At 43.2% G+C, this 16,807-nt stretch overlaps 2 protein-coding genes across 2 annotated transcripts; one reads left to right on the top strand and one right to left on the bottom strand.

The window, feature by feature from the left end:
* Positions 1 to 1,097: 1,097 nt before the first annotated feature.
* On the bottom strand, positions 1,098 to 7,130 carry Med31 (mediator complex subunit 31). Its single transcript, XM_075991778.1, has 4 exons — positions 7,039 to 7,130; positions 5,775 to 5,852; positions 5,409 to 5,505; positions 1,098 to 1,528 (listed from the first exon to the last, which is right to left on the bottom strand). The coding sequence occupies exons 1-4, from the start codon at positions 7,064 to 7,066 to the stop codon at positions 1,336 to 1,338; spliced, it is 396 nt and encodes a 131-aa protein (XP_075847893.1). The 5' UTR covers positions 7,067 to 7,130; the 3' UTR covers positions 1,098 to 1,335.
* A 66-nt stretch (positions 7,131 to 7,196) lies between these two features.
* On the top strand, positions 7,197 to 10,452 carry C11H17orf100 (chromosome 11 C17orf100 homolog). Its single transcript, XM_075991779.1, has 2 exons — positions 7,197 to 8,102; positions 9,841 to 10,452. The coding sequence occupies exon 1, from the start codon at positions 7,407 to 7,409 to the stop codon at positions 7,800 to 7,802; it is 396 nt and encodes a 131-aa protein (XP_075847894.1). The 5' UTR covers positions 7,197 to 7,406; the 3' UTR covers positions 7,803 to 8,102; positions 9,841 to 10,452.
* Positions 10,453 to 16,807: the final 6,355 nt, after the last annotated feature.

The following is a 16,807-nucleotide window of genomic DNA, read 5'->3' as shown; positions in this document are numbered from 1 at the left end:
GCTAAAGCAATCAATCACAAATTTGAAGCAAGGGGTGGACTACATACAGGACCAGACTGTTGCAGATGAAAAGCCCAATTATTGTGTACAATTAAAAGAAAAATGTGGACTGCAGAGGTCTTTCAGTGATTAAGAGCACTCACTAGGGGATTTCCAGAACCCACGTGGCAGCTCAAAACTGTCTATAACTTCCAAGTCCAGGGGATCTGGACTATTCTGGCTTTTGAGAGAAACAGGCATGCAAGTGGTATAGACATACATTGTGTAGGTCATTCACACACATAAAATAATTTTTTTTAAAAAAGCAGCATGTGAGCCAGGCCTAGTAGCTATCTTTAAGTCCAGTACTCTGGAGATTGAGGTAGAAGGATCACAGATTCCAAGGCAGCCTGGGCTACAAAGTGAGACCCTGACTCATAAAAAAAATAAGGGCTAGAGAGATGGCTCTGTGGTTAACAGTATCTGCTGCTCTTGCAGAGGATTCAGGTTTGGTTCCTAGCACCACATGGTTAGCACCACATCACGACCACCTTCAACTTCATGCCAGAGATCTGATGTTCTCTTATACTGGCTGCCTTGGGCACCAGGCACATTGTGGTACACACACATGCAAACAATTCACACATTCACATAAAATAAAAATATTCTGAAACAGATTAAAAGAAGCTTTTTAAGGCAGTGCCTACTTGTGGTACTTAACGAATAAGTGCTAACTTTTTCTTTTTTTTTTTCTTTTTCTGGTCTTATTTATTTATTTATTTAAGATTTCTGTCTCTTCCCTGCCACTGCCCCCATACCACTCTTGGGAATATACCCAAGTGCTAACTTTTTCAAAGAAAGGTACTTGAGGCTCCTACCTTTAAGAACAAGAATCCAATTAGTCATTAACTACCAGTCTTCCCCTGCCACTAGAGGTCAGCTATCTTAAAAAGCGGGAAGCAACTGAGTATGTCCTCTCCTGTAGAAAGGAATCTTCATGTAGTTCCTGACTACAGTCTCCTCTCTCCTGAGATGGTTGGAGCAGCTGATCTCAGTACCCCTGTATGTCACATCTATGTTCTTAAACCGCTCTATAACAACCAACATTTACATTCTTATTCACTTGGTTCTATTAAATGCAAATGAAATTTACAAATCCCCAGAGAAATTAAAGTAGAACAATTCTGGTTTAACAGCAATAATCTATTAACAATATAAAGTTTGCTGGCCAAAAATAATACTAACGGTTCTGAGTGCTACCATAATAAAGGTGGGCAGGAAGAAACATCTTTTATCAGTACTGTACATAGCAATACATTATATACATGTCCTAAGAGCCTGGTCTGTCCCAGCTCTTCATTTTCCTGCTGTGTTATTCTGTTGTTGCTGCTCTGCCAGTGCTTGCTGAAGACGCATCCGCTTGCGGGAATAGTGCTGCCAGTGTAGAATCTGCTGTTCATCAATGAATTTCGCACACTGAGCGTTCACCAGCTCCTTTCGAAAGTGTTCATACTGGAGCAGTTCTAGCATGTGTAAACACTGAGGGTACCTGGGTTTAAGTTTGTAAGTTAATTATCAACATAATTTAAGGCATCCAAGTTCAATTCAGATACTCCCCTAGAAATGATCTCAAGCCTACCATTTCTATTAATGTAGTACCTCTGGCGATGTCACTCCCACCATGTTATTTCAGAACATGCGAAATTAAAGTTTAAACACCTTAAGTAACTTGTTCAAGACCACACAACCCAGTAAACTGGTAAGCAGGATCAAAATTGGTAGATAAACTATACTCTTTTAGTTTAAGTGAGGAACATGAACACTATTTAATTTATAAATTTTATTGCATTTATTATTTGTGTGGGAGGGAGAGTGAGCACGTGCCATGGGATACTTGTGGAGGTCACCATCAGAGTCCTAGGGGTCAAACTCCACTCATCAGGCTTGCAAGCAAGCACCTTTACCCACTGAGCTATCTCACTGGCTCTTAAGACTTTGAAAATAGTTATATGTTTAATAAATAGTTACTGGTTTTCCATTAGGAATCATAAAAGGGTAACCTTATTTATATGAGTCAACTAACTCCACAAGAATCATATACATTACTGGGCACAGACCTGTACTCCCAGTACTCAGGAAACTTAAGAAAAGTAGACAGATTTTGAGGGCCATGTAGGGTTATACTGAAAGATCTCTCCTCCAAAATAATAATTATCACTAATGGGACAAACAAGACTTCACCTGACTCTGGATTATGACAAACCAAGAAGAACAAAGTAACAAAGTAGCAAGTCAGTGTTTGGTCAGAGTGAGAAAGAAACAGTTTGAGTGAAAAAGGAGGGGAATAAAGGAGGGGAGAAAAAAGGGAGTAAAGGAGGAGAACACAGGATGATAAAATGTGGTATATAAGGCTAGACTGGATGCCACTCTAGAAACAGGACACCAGTAGGACAATAGACAGAATCTAATGGGACCTACAGACTACATAATAATGGGGTCTACAGACTACATAGTAGACGAATATTAATGTTCTATCAAAGTGAAGATCCTGACACTCATTCCAATGCAGCTTTTGTCTGCCCTTTGGAATTACTCAGAAAAGTCAAGACAAAGTGTAACTTTCTCTTTTCTTCCTCCTATCTCTCTGCCAAGCATGCCTTCCCTAACGTTTTGGGTGTCCATACTTTTTCTTTGCCTCCCTTCCCACCAGTGAGACTACCATCCACTTCAGCTTAACTCAAGGGGCAAGGCTTTTTTTCCTTCTCCCTTCCATTCTCCCTCCTTTGAACAGCTGTTGAGGTTTTACAGCTTGCCTCTCTGGGGTATTTTTCTTGTCAATGCTAATTAATTTGGTCCTGGAGCTTTTAAAAGCAGGAGGGAGGATGAGGAGGTGAGAAGAAAATGAGAAGAGGGTATGTATGGGGTGGAGGGTAGGGATGGCTATGGCTCCACTGCAGAACACTGCTATGCTTCCTTTCCAGCAAAGACTATTATTTATAGTCCAAATAAAGAGTTGTCTGTAATTGTAATAGCCCAGAATGCTCTACTCCCACTATACTAGCTAATTCTCTTTCATGGCACATCATAATTTGAAAGATTCAGTTCTGACTTTAAAGACAGCATTTAAACTTAAGTTCAGTTTCTCTGTATGTAAAATAATGTGACTAGCAAGAGAATGGCCTTAAGTAGCACTAAGTAACTGGAATTTAGGCAGTGATCATTTTCTCATTTATTTTGTTTTTTGAGACAGGGTTTCTCTGTAGCTTTGGAGCCTGTCCTGGAACTAGCTCTTGTAGACCAGGCTGGCCTTGAACTCACAGAGATCTGCCTACCTCAGCCCCCCAGTGCTGGGATTAAAGGCGTGCGCCACCACCGCCACAGTGTTCTTAAATACATTAGACTAAGGACTATGCAAATCTCTGTGAGTTCAAGGCCAGCCTGGTCTACAGAGTGAGGTCCAGGACAAGCTTCAAAACCCTGTCTTGAAAAACCAATAACAATAATAACAGCATTCAATTCATGGAAATAACTGGTGGATATTAATTGGTAAAAGCTTTCAGGAAGTCAACAGTTTGACTCCCAACCCTCTTCCACTCGAAAAAAGTATAGTCAGCTATGTTGAATTATCACAAGAAACAGAAATGTCATGTGGTCTGTGATACCCTGAGCACATTTGAAGGCTTACGTTTAGTTTGTTTTTAAATTTTTATTATTTTTATTTTTATGTGAACGGGCATTTTGGTGCTTGTGTCTATGTATCATGTATGTATAGTGCTTTCAGAGTAAAAAGGCATCAGAACTTATGGAAGTGGAGTTTTGGATGGATGTGACCACCATTTCGTGCTAAGAACCAAACCTAGGTCCTCTACAAGAGCAGCAAGTGTTCTTAAACACTTAAGCCATCTCTCTAGCCACCCTCCCTCTCCCATCTTTAAATTTTGACAACCATTTTAAAAATCTAGAACCATGTGCAGATATAATAAAATTGCCCAAAAGGGGTTAATTTCCAACCTCTCTTGAATTTAAACATCTCCAAGAGGACATAGATGAACAGAAAAACAAGCAAACAAAAACAACAAATAGGTTAGAGCTACAAGGAAGTCTGTCTGATCACAATATAAGGAAGCTCTGGCCGTCAACCGAGTGAGCTGCCTCTAACAGTGACATATGCTCACTGGAGTATGGCCACTCACCAGCCAACAACTCTGCTGGGGAGACTGAACTTAAAGATGACCAAGACTTTGAATGCCCAGTCTGTAATCTGCTAGCACTAGCGTTATCATCTGCTAATAATAGCATAAGTCTTCCCTTTGGATTCCTGCAGGAACCAACAACTGCATCACGAAGGGCACACTGGAATGCAGTCAGTTCTCAGGCAGCCCAGAATCAATTCAGAAAAGTGATTTTCCTCTAATTTTAAGATAGGGTCTGTCAATGTGGCCCTGACTGGCCTGAAACTTGTTGCATAACCAGGTTGGTCTCGAACCCACACAGATCAGCCTGCCTCTGCTTCCTGAGAACTAGATTAAAGGGACATCAGGCTAAACTTCTGGATTTTTTGTTGTTCACCCCTTTGGAGGAGGGGGAGTTCAAGACAGGGTTTACCTGTGTAGCCCTGGCTGTCCTGGAAGTAGCTTTGTAGACAAGTATGGACTTGAACTCAGAGATTCACCCACCTCTGCCTCCCAAATGTTGGGATTAAAGGTGTATACCAGCCTATTTTTCTTTTTTTCTTTTTTTAAGACAAAGCAGAAATGTGAGTTCAAGGTTTTGTTTTACCTTAAAAGGGGCAGTTGTGTGACTGTAATGTTTCTTATAGTTTAATAAGTCCTATAATGAAACTGTCTATGAACAGCTTGATAGAGTCCGTGTTTGTTTTTTTACAGCGAGTTAATGTACACAATACATTTAGCACAGTGCTTGACACACAGGACACTATAAAGAAAGGCAGTCTGAGACTCCCAGAAAACATTGCTTCCTATGTGTTCATTTCAGCTCTGGCTGTGCGCTGCATTTTAGTACTTTATGGGTTGGTAAGATTAGAAACCACAGAGACAAGGGGGTGTTAAATAACAAGGTTAGACAAGACCAAATCACATTAGAGCCTCAGTCTAAAACCAGTTAACTGGATTTTACCCTACTTTAATACAAGTGGCATGTCCTGATTTATATTACTAAGAGAGTAAGTTGGCTTCCACAGACAACTGTCTGGCTTCGTTTGGTTTGAAGAGAGTGAGGTAAGAATGGTAGCAGAAACAAATGAGATTCCTCTAATAATCCCAGTTAGAGACGACAATGTCTTACATTAACTAAAAGCAGAATGATTCAAAACAGTTTTCCGTTCTGACACTAAGAAAACTGCTAAGTATCAGCCTTTTGTATTTATAATAAAGTATACACAGATTTAAGATTATAAAAATTAAACTTACTTTAGATACTTGGCATATTCTGGTTCTTTCCAGTAAAGCAAGTACTTAAGGTAATTAACAAAAGCTTTGTCTTTGAAGTAACCTCTTTGGGCAAGAACTGAAAGGCATAAAGAAACAATCTGCATGTCAACCAGTTGCTGGATCACTGTCTTGTAATCTCTAATAAAGTAGCTCTTTTAACATCCCTACCATCAAATCACAAGGAATTAAAAAACACAAGTTCTTGTTTGCTCAGTTAATACCTACAGACCAGTGCAAGTAAAAATCCCATTCAAACGTATCAAAGTAAATATTCTTATGAATTACATCTCTCTGTTAGAAATCATCAACAGCTAGCTACTCAACTCAATGATGTACTCAACTTACAATTCAGGTAATTTGGGTTGGCTAAACATTGCACAAATTCCAACTCCAACTGAAACCGAAGTCGATTTCCAGCATCATCTAGGAGATAAGACAGAAAAAAAAACACCCAAAAATAAAGTCAGGACACGAATGTTGATTTGTAGAAACAGAAATAAACAAAAATCGAGCCGGGCGGTGGTGGCGCACGCCTTTAATCCCAGCACTCGGGAGGCAGAGGCAGGCGGATCTCTGTGAGTTCGAGGCCAGCCTGGTCTACAAGAGCTAGTTCCAGGACAGGAACCAAAAGCTACGGAGAAACCCCGTCTCGAAAAATAAAAAAAAAAAAAGAAAGAAAGAAAGAAAAAAGAAATAAACAAAAATCAAAGTGAGATGGCTCAGCACGTAAGGTGCTGCAGCAAAGTCTGCTGACCTGAGTTCATCCCGGGAACCCACAGGGCTGCAGAAAGACTCCCACAAGTTGTCCTCTGACATGCACCGCATGTCGTATCAATTTATAAAAAACATTCAAAGTTCAGGAGAAACTTCCTTAGAAATCTTAAGAGTGGAGCCTAATTTAAAACAAACCAAAACAAGCTGGGCGTGGTGGTGGACGCCTTTAATCCCAGCATTTGGGAGACAGATGGAGGCCAGCCTGGTGCGCGTTGCTAGTTCTAGGCTTGACGGTAGTAGATAGTGAGACCCTTTCTCCAGAACAAAACAAACACAATAAAGAAATTCTCTAAAATTAGTTGAGGAAAATAAATGGAATGGATATTTACCACCTGTAGGCCACTATGTAAGGTCGTTAACAGAGATCACTGGATAGTTTCTAATAGCTGTGCCGCCCCATATATTAATGCGTTATAACCACTACTACTAACAGTGAGTACGTTAAGGGAAAACAAAGCGCCATATAGGAAGCAAGATGCAAAATGATTAAACAGCGGAGCGAGGACGGTAATCCGTATTAGAGCGATACCCAAGTTACCGACATTTAAAGCACGTTCACGAGAAAAGCTCCGAAGAGCAGACAGCTGAAGGGCTCGGTCCTCTCCCTCAGCCCCACCCCGGCCCGGGAACCAAGGAATGGGGGGTTTGAGCAGTCCGGGAGCAGAGATGTTCACACGCGCCACAATCTGAGAGACAACACCGTGGCCTTTCCCCATCCAGTCCCAACTCGAAGGATGCGAGTTAAGCCTGAAAGACCGCGCGGGGAAACGGCAGAGGAGGTTGGGGCGGAGAACCGTTCCTTCGGTGAAGACTCGGGGCGCAGGGCTTAACGCACCTGTCTCCATAGCGACGGCCGCGGCCATAACCTGCAGAGAGACGCAAACGCAACCAGCCGACAGATCGGCAGCCTCGAACGGTGAGGGAGGAGCCGGAAACCACAACTCTTATTTCCGGTTGCGGGGCAGGGTGGAACACGGAGGCGGGGACAGCCTCATTCTGAGACGAGAGGCTCCGCCTATCTTGGAGCCCGGGCCGTCCGCGCGCGCAGTTATCGAGCGGGGCGTGGTGGACCTCGCGGCTTACGTGTCCTTCGGCCTACGCTGACGTAGCACAGCACCCTGACGTCACCTTTCCCTGTGTGACGTGACGCAGAGCCTGGGCCTTAGGCCTCTTTGTCCCTCCTGACCTGGGTGTACCGGCAGGATGGCCTCGCCCCTTAGGGGCAAGTCCTCCGCCCCGCGAGTGGAAAGCACCCGCCACAAGGAGACTGTCCTCATGGAGACGTCGTCCCACCGCGAGGAAACATCATCCCACCGCGTGGAGATTTCCTCCCGGCAGGTTCGAACGTCTTCCCGGCAGGTGGAGACGTCTCTGCGCCACCGAGAGGGGCCCTCCCTCACCCCCTCCACGAAGCGACTCCCCGGATTCCTCGAGGTGTCCTCCCAGCACGTGGAAACCTCCTCGCAGTGCACGGAAACGTCCTCCAGCCACGTCAGGGCGTCGTCATCTCTGCGGGTGGAGACGACTGTGCACCGTGTAGAGAGCCCAGCCAGGCGGGACAAGAAAGCTGCTAGCCAGAGTGCCAAAATGGCCCGATGAAAGTGGTGCCCAAGGGCCCTGGCCCTTAGCCAGGACCGAAGGGCTTCCAGTTGCCCGCCAGCCAGCTTCCAGGAGAGCCAAGCATCTTTGGTTTCATGGAATCAGCCCATAAATCAATGTAAGAAACAGGCTGTGGTTTCGGGGCGCTGCCAACATGTATTGACTTTGCAGCACCTTAGACCACCCTGCTATTGACCCAGAGTACTATTTAACTTGAAGCCAGCACAGAAGGGTTTCAGACTTGCGGTACTGCATATACCCGGCCGGTGGACGTAGAGGCTCTTTGAGTCTCTGCACCAGGTAAGTTTTGTGGTCTTAGGTCCCTCTAGAATGTCTTGACCACTTGAAATTTGCGAAGAGGGACCAAACTGGCCGTGAATTCATGACCACTGGCTTGATTACATAATGCAAGAAACCTACAGGGCAAAGAATTATCTTTTGAATTACTAATTGGCCTTTATTTGTATTTCATAATAAGCTTTCGTATGTTAAGTTTTTATACACAGTACTACACCTACACTTTAAAATAGGTCAGGGGTGTTAGAAAAAAACAGGCAAACTAATTAATAAAAAAAAAATCTTGGAAGGGAAAGTGAAGAGGAAGCTGTTGATACCTGACCTGAGGGGTGAGGTTGGCGGAAGATTGTTACTGAGTATCTACTGTGTTCGAGGTACTAGTCAAAGCATGTCAGCCTTAACAGTGGAAAAGACTAAGGTCTTCCTTTCGGGACAAGGCAGGAAGTAAGACGGTGTTCTCTTGTGCTCCCAGGAAGGAAAGATGTGTTGTGGTAGAGAACGGGGAGGTCCTTTAGACAATATGGTGAGGGAAAGCCTTGCTAATTGTGTGACGTTTGATCTGCGATTGTGTGGGCTCAGAGAGACTGCATTTTAGACAGAAGGAAAAGCCAGCCTAAAAGGCCAGTGAGAGCAAACGGAAGATGTTTGTGGAACAGAGACCAGTTAGTTAGTATATGAGAGTGTAGTCAAAAAAAAAAAGAAGAAGAAGAAGAAGAAGCCAGTTCTTACAGTTTCTTGGAAATCATAGTGAAGAGTTTGAATTTTATTCTGAGATCATCAAAAAAATGACGCAAGGGAGTAAAGTGCATGATGCAGTTTACATTTTAAAGCCATCTTTTCATCGCTGATGTGGTGGTACCCCAGTTGGGAGTGAGTTTGACTCCTGAGACAGCTGACAGAGGCATGTGTGCTTGGAGGCAGCATGGAAGGTGCTAATGCTAGCGAAAGTGCCTAGAAGCCCGGGACGCTGCTAACACCCTGCGCTGTATCACAAAGCATCTCTGTGCTGCGAAAATCAGTAGTGGCGAAGTTGAGAAACATTGAAGGTTCTAGTAACTTTGCTAGAGCTTGGTCCACTGAGCAAACCCCTCACTTCTGCATAGCAGGATTGTGGGAAGCCTGAAAAACAGTAATGGAAGTGTGGCAATAGTACCTTCTGGTGAGGAGCAGAGCAAGAGCTCGCAGAGGAAGAGGATGTGTTGCTCTGTAGGGAGCCCTCCACATCTCTTCACTAATGTATGTGCTGTTTGCCCCTAGAACAGAAGACTGCAAAAGACCCTGATTAAGCAGGACTCCTTGTGACTTAAGAGTGCTTGCTACTTCCAGGCACTTTTTTAATCCCAGGGGTGCATTGGGTTATCCCCTAGAATGGGGGCTTAGGTTAGAAGAACTGTCTTAACCGTTATAGATGCTGTAACCACCACTACCCCGAGGCTGCCCTGATACCTCTCTACCTCATCAAACTGCTATTAACAAAGAGCCTTTGGAATGCCAGGCTCTTCCAGCTTACTGATTCTTTTTAACATGCCCAACTGTGCCCTAAATACGAATGAACAGAGTTGCTTCTCTAGCAGTGCTCCTTATTACAAAAGTGTCTAGTGTAACAAACTAAATCAAAGGTTTATAAAGAAACATTACTGTATCATCTTTCATTTCTCGCTGGAAATAATGTCAGAAATGTGTTTGTCCTTCTACACTTGTCTCCATTAACAAAGATTCTTGCTTCTGTTTCCTCTTTTAGTAGTATCTGGAAGACTGGCTGAATGTGACCTGGAAAAGCCAGACACCTGACTTCTATCTAGATCACTGATGCTTCAGGAAAGGCACAGGATCCTGCTAGAGTCTCTGTTGTCCGTCTCTTAAAAGAAATTTTTATCTAGCTTTCTTCTTCCACATTCCACTCATTCATGTTTCAAAGCTGGAATGGAAAGAGAGATGCATAGAGCAAGAAGGTGCCAAAGAAGTAATAGATATGATAAGTCCATATTTGCCATAATACTATATTATACATTCCACAACTTCAAAATGACACCGTGTGTTGAAGGTGATTGTTAATGTACCTGTTGTACTTTGTAAATGCATGTTAGCGTTAGCCATGCTGTGTGTCGTCTTCACATTGTTCTCTACAGGAAATAGTGCTGCTGTACCTGGCACATGTCATACAACGTTAAAGACAATAAGTAACAAGAATGAACGAAGAGCAGTGGTCTCCATTTGCAGTCAAGAAAGCCTTTCATGGCACAATCTAAAAATTGGGTTTATCATGCTAGGTAATAGTTGTGTACAACTTGCCTTCAGTTGTACCAGTCAGGTTAGTTTGAAAAACTAAATAAATGCAAATTCTTGGAAAGAGGTCACTTCTTATTCTCATAATCTTCCTTTTTATATATTACCTGAGGGTGGTTTACATTATCTACTGTCTATTGTATTGAAAAGAAATGGCTGGCTGTTTTGGTGCACACCCATAATCCCAGGACTAGGAGAAGCTGATGCAGGAGGATTACCATGAGTTCCAGGCCAGCCAGGGCTATATAGTAATTATCAGACTAGTCAAAGCTATGAAGCAAGATCCTAGCTCAAAAAATAAGAAAGAAGAAAAAGGAAAGGCAAGCCCAGTGAGATGGCTTGGAGCATAAAGGTGCCTGCCACCAAGCCTGATACCTGAGTTTGATTCCAGGGACTGACATGGTAGGAGGAGAGAACAAACTCCCAAAGTTGTCCTCTAACCTCCACACATATGCCTCCCCTCACCCTTCTCACACATATACAATATATTTAATTAAAAATTTTAAGAGGTTGGCATTAACGGCTTCCTCTTCCCCTGAACTACTCAGGCTACAGGAAGAACCAGGAATCCAGTTAACAAGGTGTTTTCCTCACATCTTCATCTAGACTTTTCAGAATTCCTGTTCCCCCATTCTTTCTATTGCTCCCAGCCTATAATGACAAGTACAGGTATCTGAGCCCTGAATGTTTGCCCCAGCCTCTACTGTGTTAAATAGCCTTTACCTCTGCTTCCCCTTCCTGAGCCCTTCCACCCCCAATGATCAACGGTTAGAACTGCATGACTGAAAAACAGAAAACTTGTCCCAAAGTGTCAAAAATAGGAGCCGTTTCTCTCTCCCTTAGTAAGTCACCCAGTGTCATCCAGGAACAGCCTGAGATCAGCCTGTTATCTGTTTTACCCCCTGAGGTGTGCAGTACATTAGCTCTGCATGCTTGCTTGTTACCTTGTCTTGGTTAGGGTTCATTGCTGTGAAGAGACACCATGCCCACAGCAACTCTTACACTGGCTCTCCAGGCAGCAGGAAGAGACTGAGCCAGTAGACCTGTTTTGAGCTTCTGTGACCTCAAAGCCCATCCCCAGTGACACACTTCTTTCAACAATGCCACACCTACTCCAGCAAGGCCACACCTCCTAATTGTGCCTCTCCCTGTGAGCCTATGGGGGCCATTTTCGCACACCTCAAGGTTATAAGATGTTTGCCTGTCCGCAGCACTCCTGCCTGTGTTCATCTCAGATAGAAAGCACAGCAGAAGGATAATTGTTCTTCCTACCAGTGTTGTGCCCTGTTAGCTGGGAAGAGAAACCTTTACCGGGGACCCCAGCTGAATCATACCTGTTTTCTTTAGCTGCAAGGGAGCCTGGGATGACAATTATCTTTCTAGCCTGAGCAGTGGTAGAAGAAAGGGAAAAGGCTGGGAACTGATACTCAGTGAGTCAGTCTAGGGGATTTTTATGTTTCCGAGCATGACAGTCTCTTTCAGGTGATCAGTGGTCCTCCAGGGTTTTCAGCAGTGACTTTGTTTCTTCGTCTTTAGCGTAACATTGACCAGGCTGCCAGACAGCACTGCTCAGGGCCTTTTCTCTCATTGATGCTGTGGAGTAGAACATGGAAAACACATTTTTGCAGGTTAGTAATTCTTTTTTTTTTTCCTCTTTGAGAACATTCAGGACATTGCTTCACTCTCTTCTGATTTGCATTGCTTCCAACAATGCCAACCACAGCTACGCAGCTTTAGCCTTGTCTGTTCCTCTATGCAAAGGCTTCCCACCGCCTCTGTCAGATGTGGTGTGCTTTGTATTGGTGGTGGAGCACTTTATGATAGACCGTGGTGTACTTTATTTCCCATGTCTTGTATTTGGGGTTGCTTGTACCCTTTGAAACTTTGGCTTCATGGTCTTCAGAATATTTAGAAATTGGAGGGGGGGGCATTATTCCTTCAAATGTTCTTTTCAGCCTCTCTGTGGACATAAATCGCAGGTCTAATAAGCAGTGTGAAGCTGACCCATACCTCATCAATGCTCAGTTTTTTCTCTCCTCATTTCACTGGATACTTTGTATCGCATTTGTTTTCCTGTTTATCCTAGTCTTTTTTCCGGCAACATTCTATCTATCCTAAATGCCATCCAGTGTGATATTTAAATATTTTTTTAAATTTCATTTACAGTTTTTATCTCTAATAGTTCAATGTGGGTCTTTTAAATTACCTTCCAAACATAAATAAATTTCTCTACACATTCCTTTTTTTATGTTCTTGGCATGTTTGGCCTGCCCTGTCGTTACTCAGATATATACAGTTTTGTTTTTTACGTATCCTCATTTAGTTCTGCCATCTGTATAATCTCTGGGACAGTGTCTATTGATAGATTTTTCTCCTCATTATGAGTTATAGTTTGTGGTTGTCACTTTTCATGTCTGGTTATTTTTATTTGTATGCCAGGCATAGTAAATTTTAATTTTATTGAGTGTTCTATAGTTTTCCTATTCTTACAGTTCTTGAACTTTGGTCTAGTCATTTGAAAGTTATTAACAAGCTGTTGTTGTTTGTATCTACTTTTAAGCTGTTTTGTGAGTTCTTGATTTGATGAATGGTTAATGTTCTCTGAGGCAAAAACTTTGTGTCTCTGTATATCCCCAATTTAGGAGATTTTCTTCTCTGGCTTGGGGGAACAATCCCTGTTCTCAGTGCAGGTGAGCTGGAGTTTCCTTCCCTCGAGCAATTTCCTTAGACATGCGATGATCAGTACTCGGGTTGATTTCTTCAACTATTCCAGGCCAGAGGGAAGCCTGTTACTCCACTCTGCCTGGAATCCTCTTTCTTATTAAATACAGATTTTGCTGAAGTTTAATGTTACCATTTCATTTCTAGGTAGCAGAAAATTCAGGTGGGATTGCTAACAAATGGTTAGGGTATCATAGCCCAGGGATGGAGCGCATCAGTCTCTGAGATGGACACAATGGCTGTATTGACCTGCTCTCTCTTTCATTTTCAAAACAGAACGACACTTTGTAGCCCAAGCAGACCTTGAACCTTGGTATTCTGTTTCCACCATCTGAGTGCTGGGATTACATGTATGTGCCGCCTTGCCTGGTTCGTTGTGTCTCTGAGAGGAGATGGCAATAACATTTTTCTTGTGAGAAATGGTTACATTGTTATAAGTAGAAAAAGATTAGGAGGGTATGAGATTTTAAATATAAATGCTTTATTAGTACTATCAGTTGTACCAGTTAAGAGTTTACTCTTGGCTGCAAATCCAGGCAAATTTCTTCTTTACCTGTGATTTTTGCTATGCTGCCACAAGGGGCGCTGTAAGATGCATTCTCTCTAGAGGACCAGGGACGCTTCCTGCCTGGGGCCCTCACAGGGCTTCCGTAGGCTTCCTGTGAAGTCCCTGAAACCAGCCACACTGAACCCTGGCAGCTGCAGTGCCATTCCCTTAGCGGCAGCTGAATATAATTTAATGAAAAGTAGAAAATTTTTCCGTGCTCCCCTAGCCAGCCTTCTTTTATCCCAATCATCCTGTTTCCCCAAGTTCCCCCCATCCTCCCCTTCTCACTTTTCTCTCCCCATCTCCCCTTACCCCCAACCCACCCCACCCCCAAGATCCCACTTTTCTCCCCGGCAATTTTGTCTACTTCCCATAGCCAAGAGGATAACTATATGTTTTTCCTTGGGTTCACCTTCTTATTTAGCTTTTTTAGGTTCACCAATTGTAGACTCCGTGACCCTTATTTATAGCTAGAAACCAATTATGAGTGAGTACATCCCATGTTCATCTTTTGGGGTCTGGGTTACCTCACCAGGATAGTGTTTTCTATTTCCATCCATTTGCACGCAAAATTCGAGAAATCATTGTTTTTTACTGCAGCGTAGTACTCTAATGTGTATATATTCCACACTTTCTTCATCCATTCTTCCATTGAAGGACATCTAGGTTGTTTCCAGGTTCTGGCTATTACAAATAATACTGCTATGAACATAGTTGAACAAATGCTTTTGTCATATGATCGGGCATCTTGAATTTAAATTTTCTATTTGAAGAACCCATTTTATTAAACATAGCTGATCATTTGTTCTCAGAAGTTTGAGTTTCAACTCTACAGGGGTCCTCTGAATGTCTCAGCTTTAGTAGGTCCAGTCTCTGCTCTCCTGTCTGCTACTGAGCACACAGATCCCCTCCCTCCCTTCCTGTCCGAATTGCCTGTTCATAGCCTTTGCTCATTCTTTTCAGTTTTTCTTAGTGATTTGTTTATGAATACTAAATATTTTAGCTTGTTTATGAATACTAAATATTTTAGTTCAGATTTTATTTGCATTATATACATATTCTTTTTAAAAAATAAAAACTTTTGTTTATGTATATATATGTTTATGGAACTGTATGCTGTGTGTGTACTGATGCCCATGGAGGCCAGAAAAGAGAGTGGGATTCGTGGTGCTGGAGTTTCAGGTGGTTGTGAACTGCCTGATATGGATGCTGGGAACCAAACTGTCCCATGTAAGAACACCACCAGCCACTGAGCCATCTCTCCAGCCCCTACATGCATATTCTTAAAGTTTAGGGAACACTTCCCTCTTTGAATTTTAACTCTCTCTCTCTTTTCCCCTTCCCTCCCTCCCTCTCTTTAATCTTGGGTTGTTTTTTTTTTTTTTTATTTGTTGATGGTGGTTTTGTGTTTGTGTTGTTGTGGGGGTTTGTTTGTTCGTTTTCCGAGACAGGAATTTTCTGTGTAGTCCTGGTTGTCCTGGAACTTGCTCTGTAGACTAGGTTAGCCTCAAACTTAGAGATCCACCTATCTCTACCTCTGAAGTGCTGGGATTAAAGGCATGCGCCACAACCCAGCTCTCTCTTTAAAAACAGGAGCCAGTTTCTCATCTCCCACTGTGTGCCTTTATGTTGCCTGATTTCCTTCTTTGGTTTCATTTCATGATTGGCAGCCGCGTTTCTGTCTTCATAAACTGACCTACCAGGAATACTGCCCCAGTGATTTTTAACCTTCAAGTCAAAACTATTAAAGACTGGAGAAATCAATTTAGTGGGTCATAGTATTTTTAAAAACAAGGGAGCTGGAGAGATGGCTCAGATGTAGACAGAGTGATTAAGAACACCTACTGCTCTTACAGAGGACCCCAGTTTAGTTCCGAGCACCCAGGTTGGGTACTCTCAATGGCTTGTAACTCTAGCATCATGGGTTGGGTACTCTCAATGGCTTGTAACTCTAGCATCATGGGTTGGGTACTCTCAATGGCTTGTAACTCTAGCATCATGGGGTCTGTCACCCTTTCCCTGCCTCCTTGGGCACTTGCACACACACACACACACAGAGAGAGAGAGAGAGAGAGAGAGAGAGAGAGAGAGAGAGAGAGAGAGAGAGAGAGGAGAGAGAGAGAAAGGAGGGGAGGGGAGGGGAGGGGAGGGGAGAGGAGAGAGAGAGAGAGAGAGAGAGAGAGAGAGAGAGAGAGAGAGAGGAGAGAGAGAGAGAAAGGAGGGGAGGGGAGGGGAGAGGAGAGAGAGAGAGAGAGAGAGAGAGAGAGAGAGAGAGAGAGAGAGAGTGTATTTTTTTAAATTAAACAAGACTGGTGAGAGGGCTCAGCAGGTAGAAGATGAGTAAGCCTGATAGGTTGTGGTCCCACCACCAGGACCCATGGTAGGAGGGGAACAGGAAAGCTGTCCTCTGACTTCCAAACAGACACTAGCACTAGTGCATCCATCCTTAGAGTTACCATATATGTGTACAGTAATAATAGGAAATAAAATCTAACTTAGAACACATCGCATTGCTTATGAGAGACTGAGGGAGGCCAGGCCTGGACATTTTCCTTGGCCCGGAGTTGGAGTTTTTACTACGGTGTTGCAGCAAGGAAACAATGGACGTTGAAGCCCATCTAACAAGTGTCTGATAAGTCCATTTGACAGAGAGTGGACAGTGAGACATCATCATTAACCTAAATAAAAGGAAACAAGAAGTCTAGTTAAGGATTGGGAGACCTGTTGGCTTTAAGGGCCATTTATTCACAAGGTTGATATGAACTGAATACTGGTGAATTTTCCCAGAAGAGGGCTTGGCCCCAGTAAAGTCCATCAGAAAATTGTTCAGTGTTTGGTTGGAACTATAATTGAGTCCCCAGGTGAGGTCTGTGGTTTGTGTTTATACAACATCCCTGCCCCACCCATGTGTGGACAGTGTTTTACAGTCTAAAGACATGTCAACAAAACTTGTGTGTCCGAACATATATGTTACTGTCAAAGAGGCATGAAAAGCACTATGCCTCCCCCAACTTTGTTTTTAGAGACTGCTCTCACTGAGGGGGCAGACTGGTCAGCCGGCCACTACCTCCTGAATGCACCATCGTGCCTGGCAGCCAGTCTGTTCAAGGGCTCAAGAATTCTTTAGAGCTGAGAACTGTTTGAGAGCTTAAGG

Source organism: Microtus pennsylvanicus, chromosome 11, assembly GCF_037038515.1.
Source record: "Microtus pennsylvanicus isolate mMicPen1 chromosome 11, mMicPen1.hap1, whole genome shotgun sequence".
In the NCBI taxonomy this organism is placed as follows: Eukaryota; Metazoa; Chordata; class Mammalia; order Rodentia; family Cricetidae; genus Microtus; species Microtus pennsylvanicus.
The sequence above is the reverse complement of the archived record's forward strand: the minus strand, read 5'-3'. Positions and strand labels throughout refer to the sequence as shown.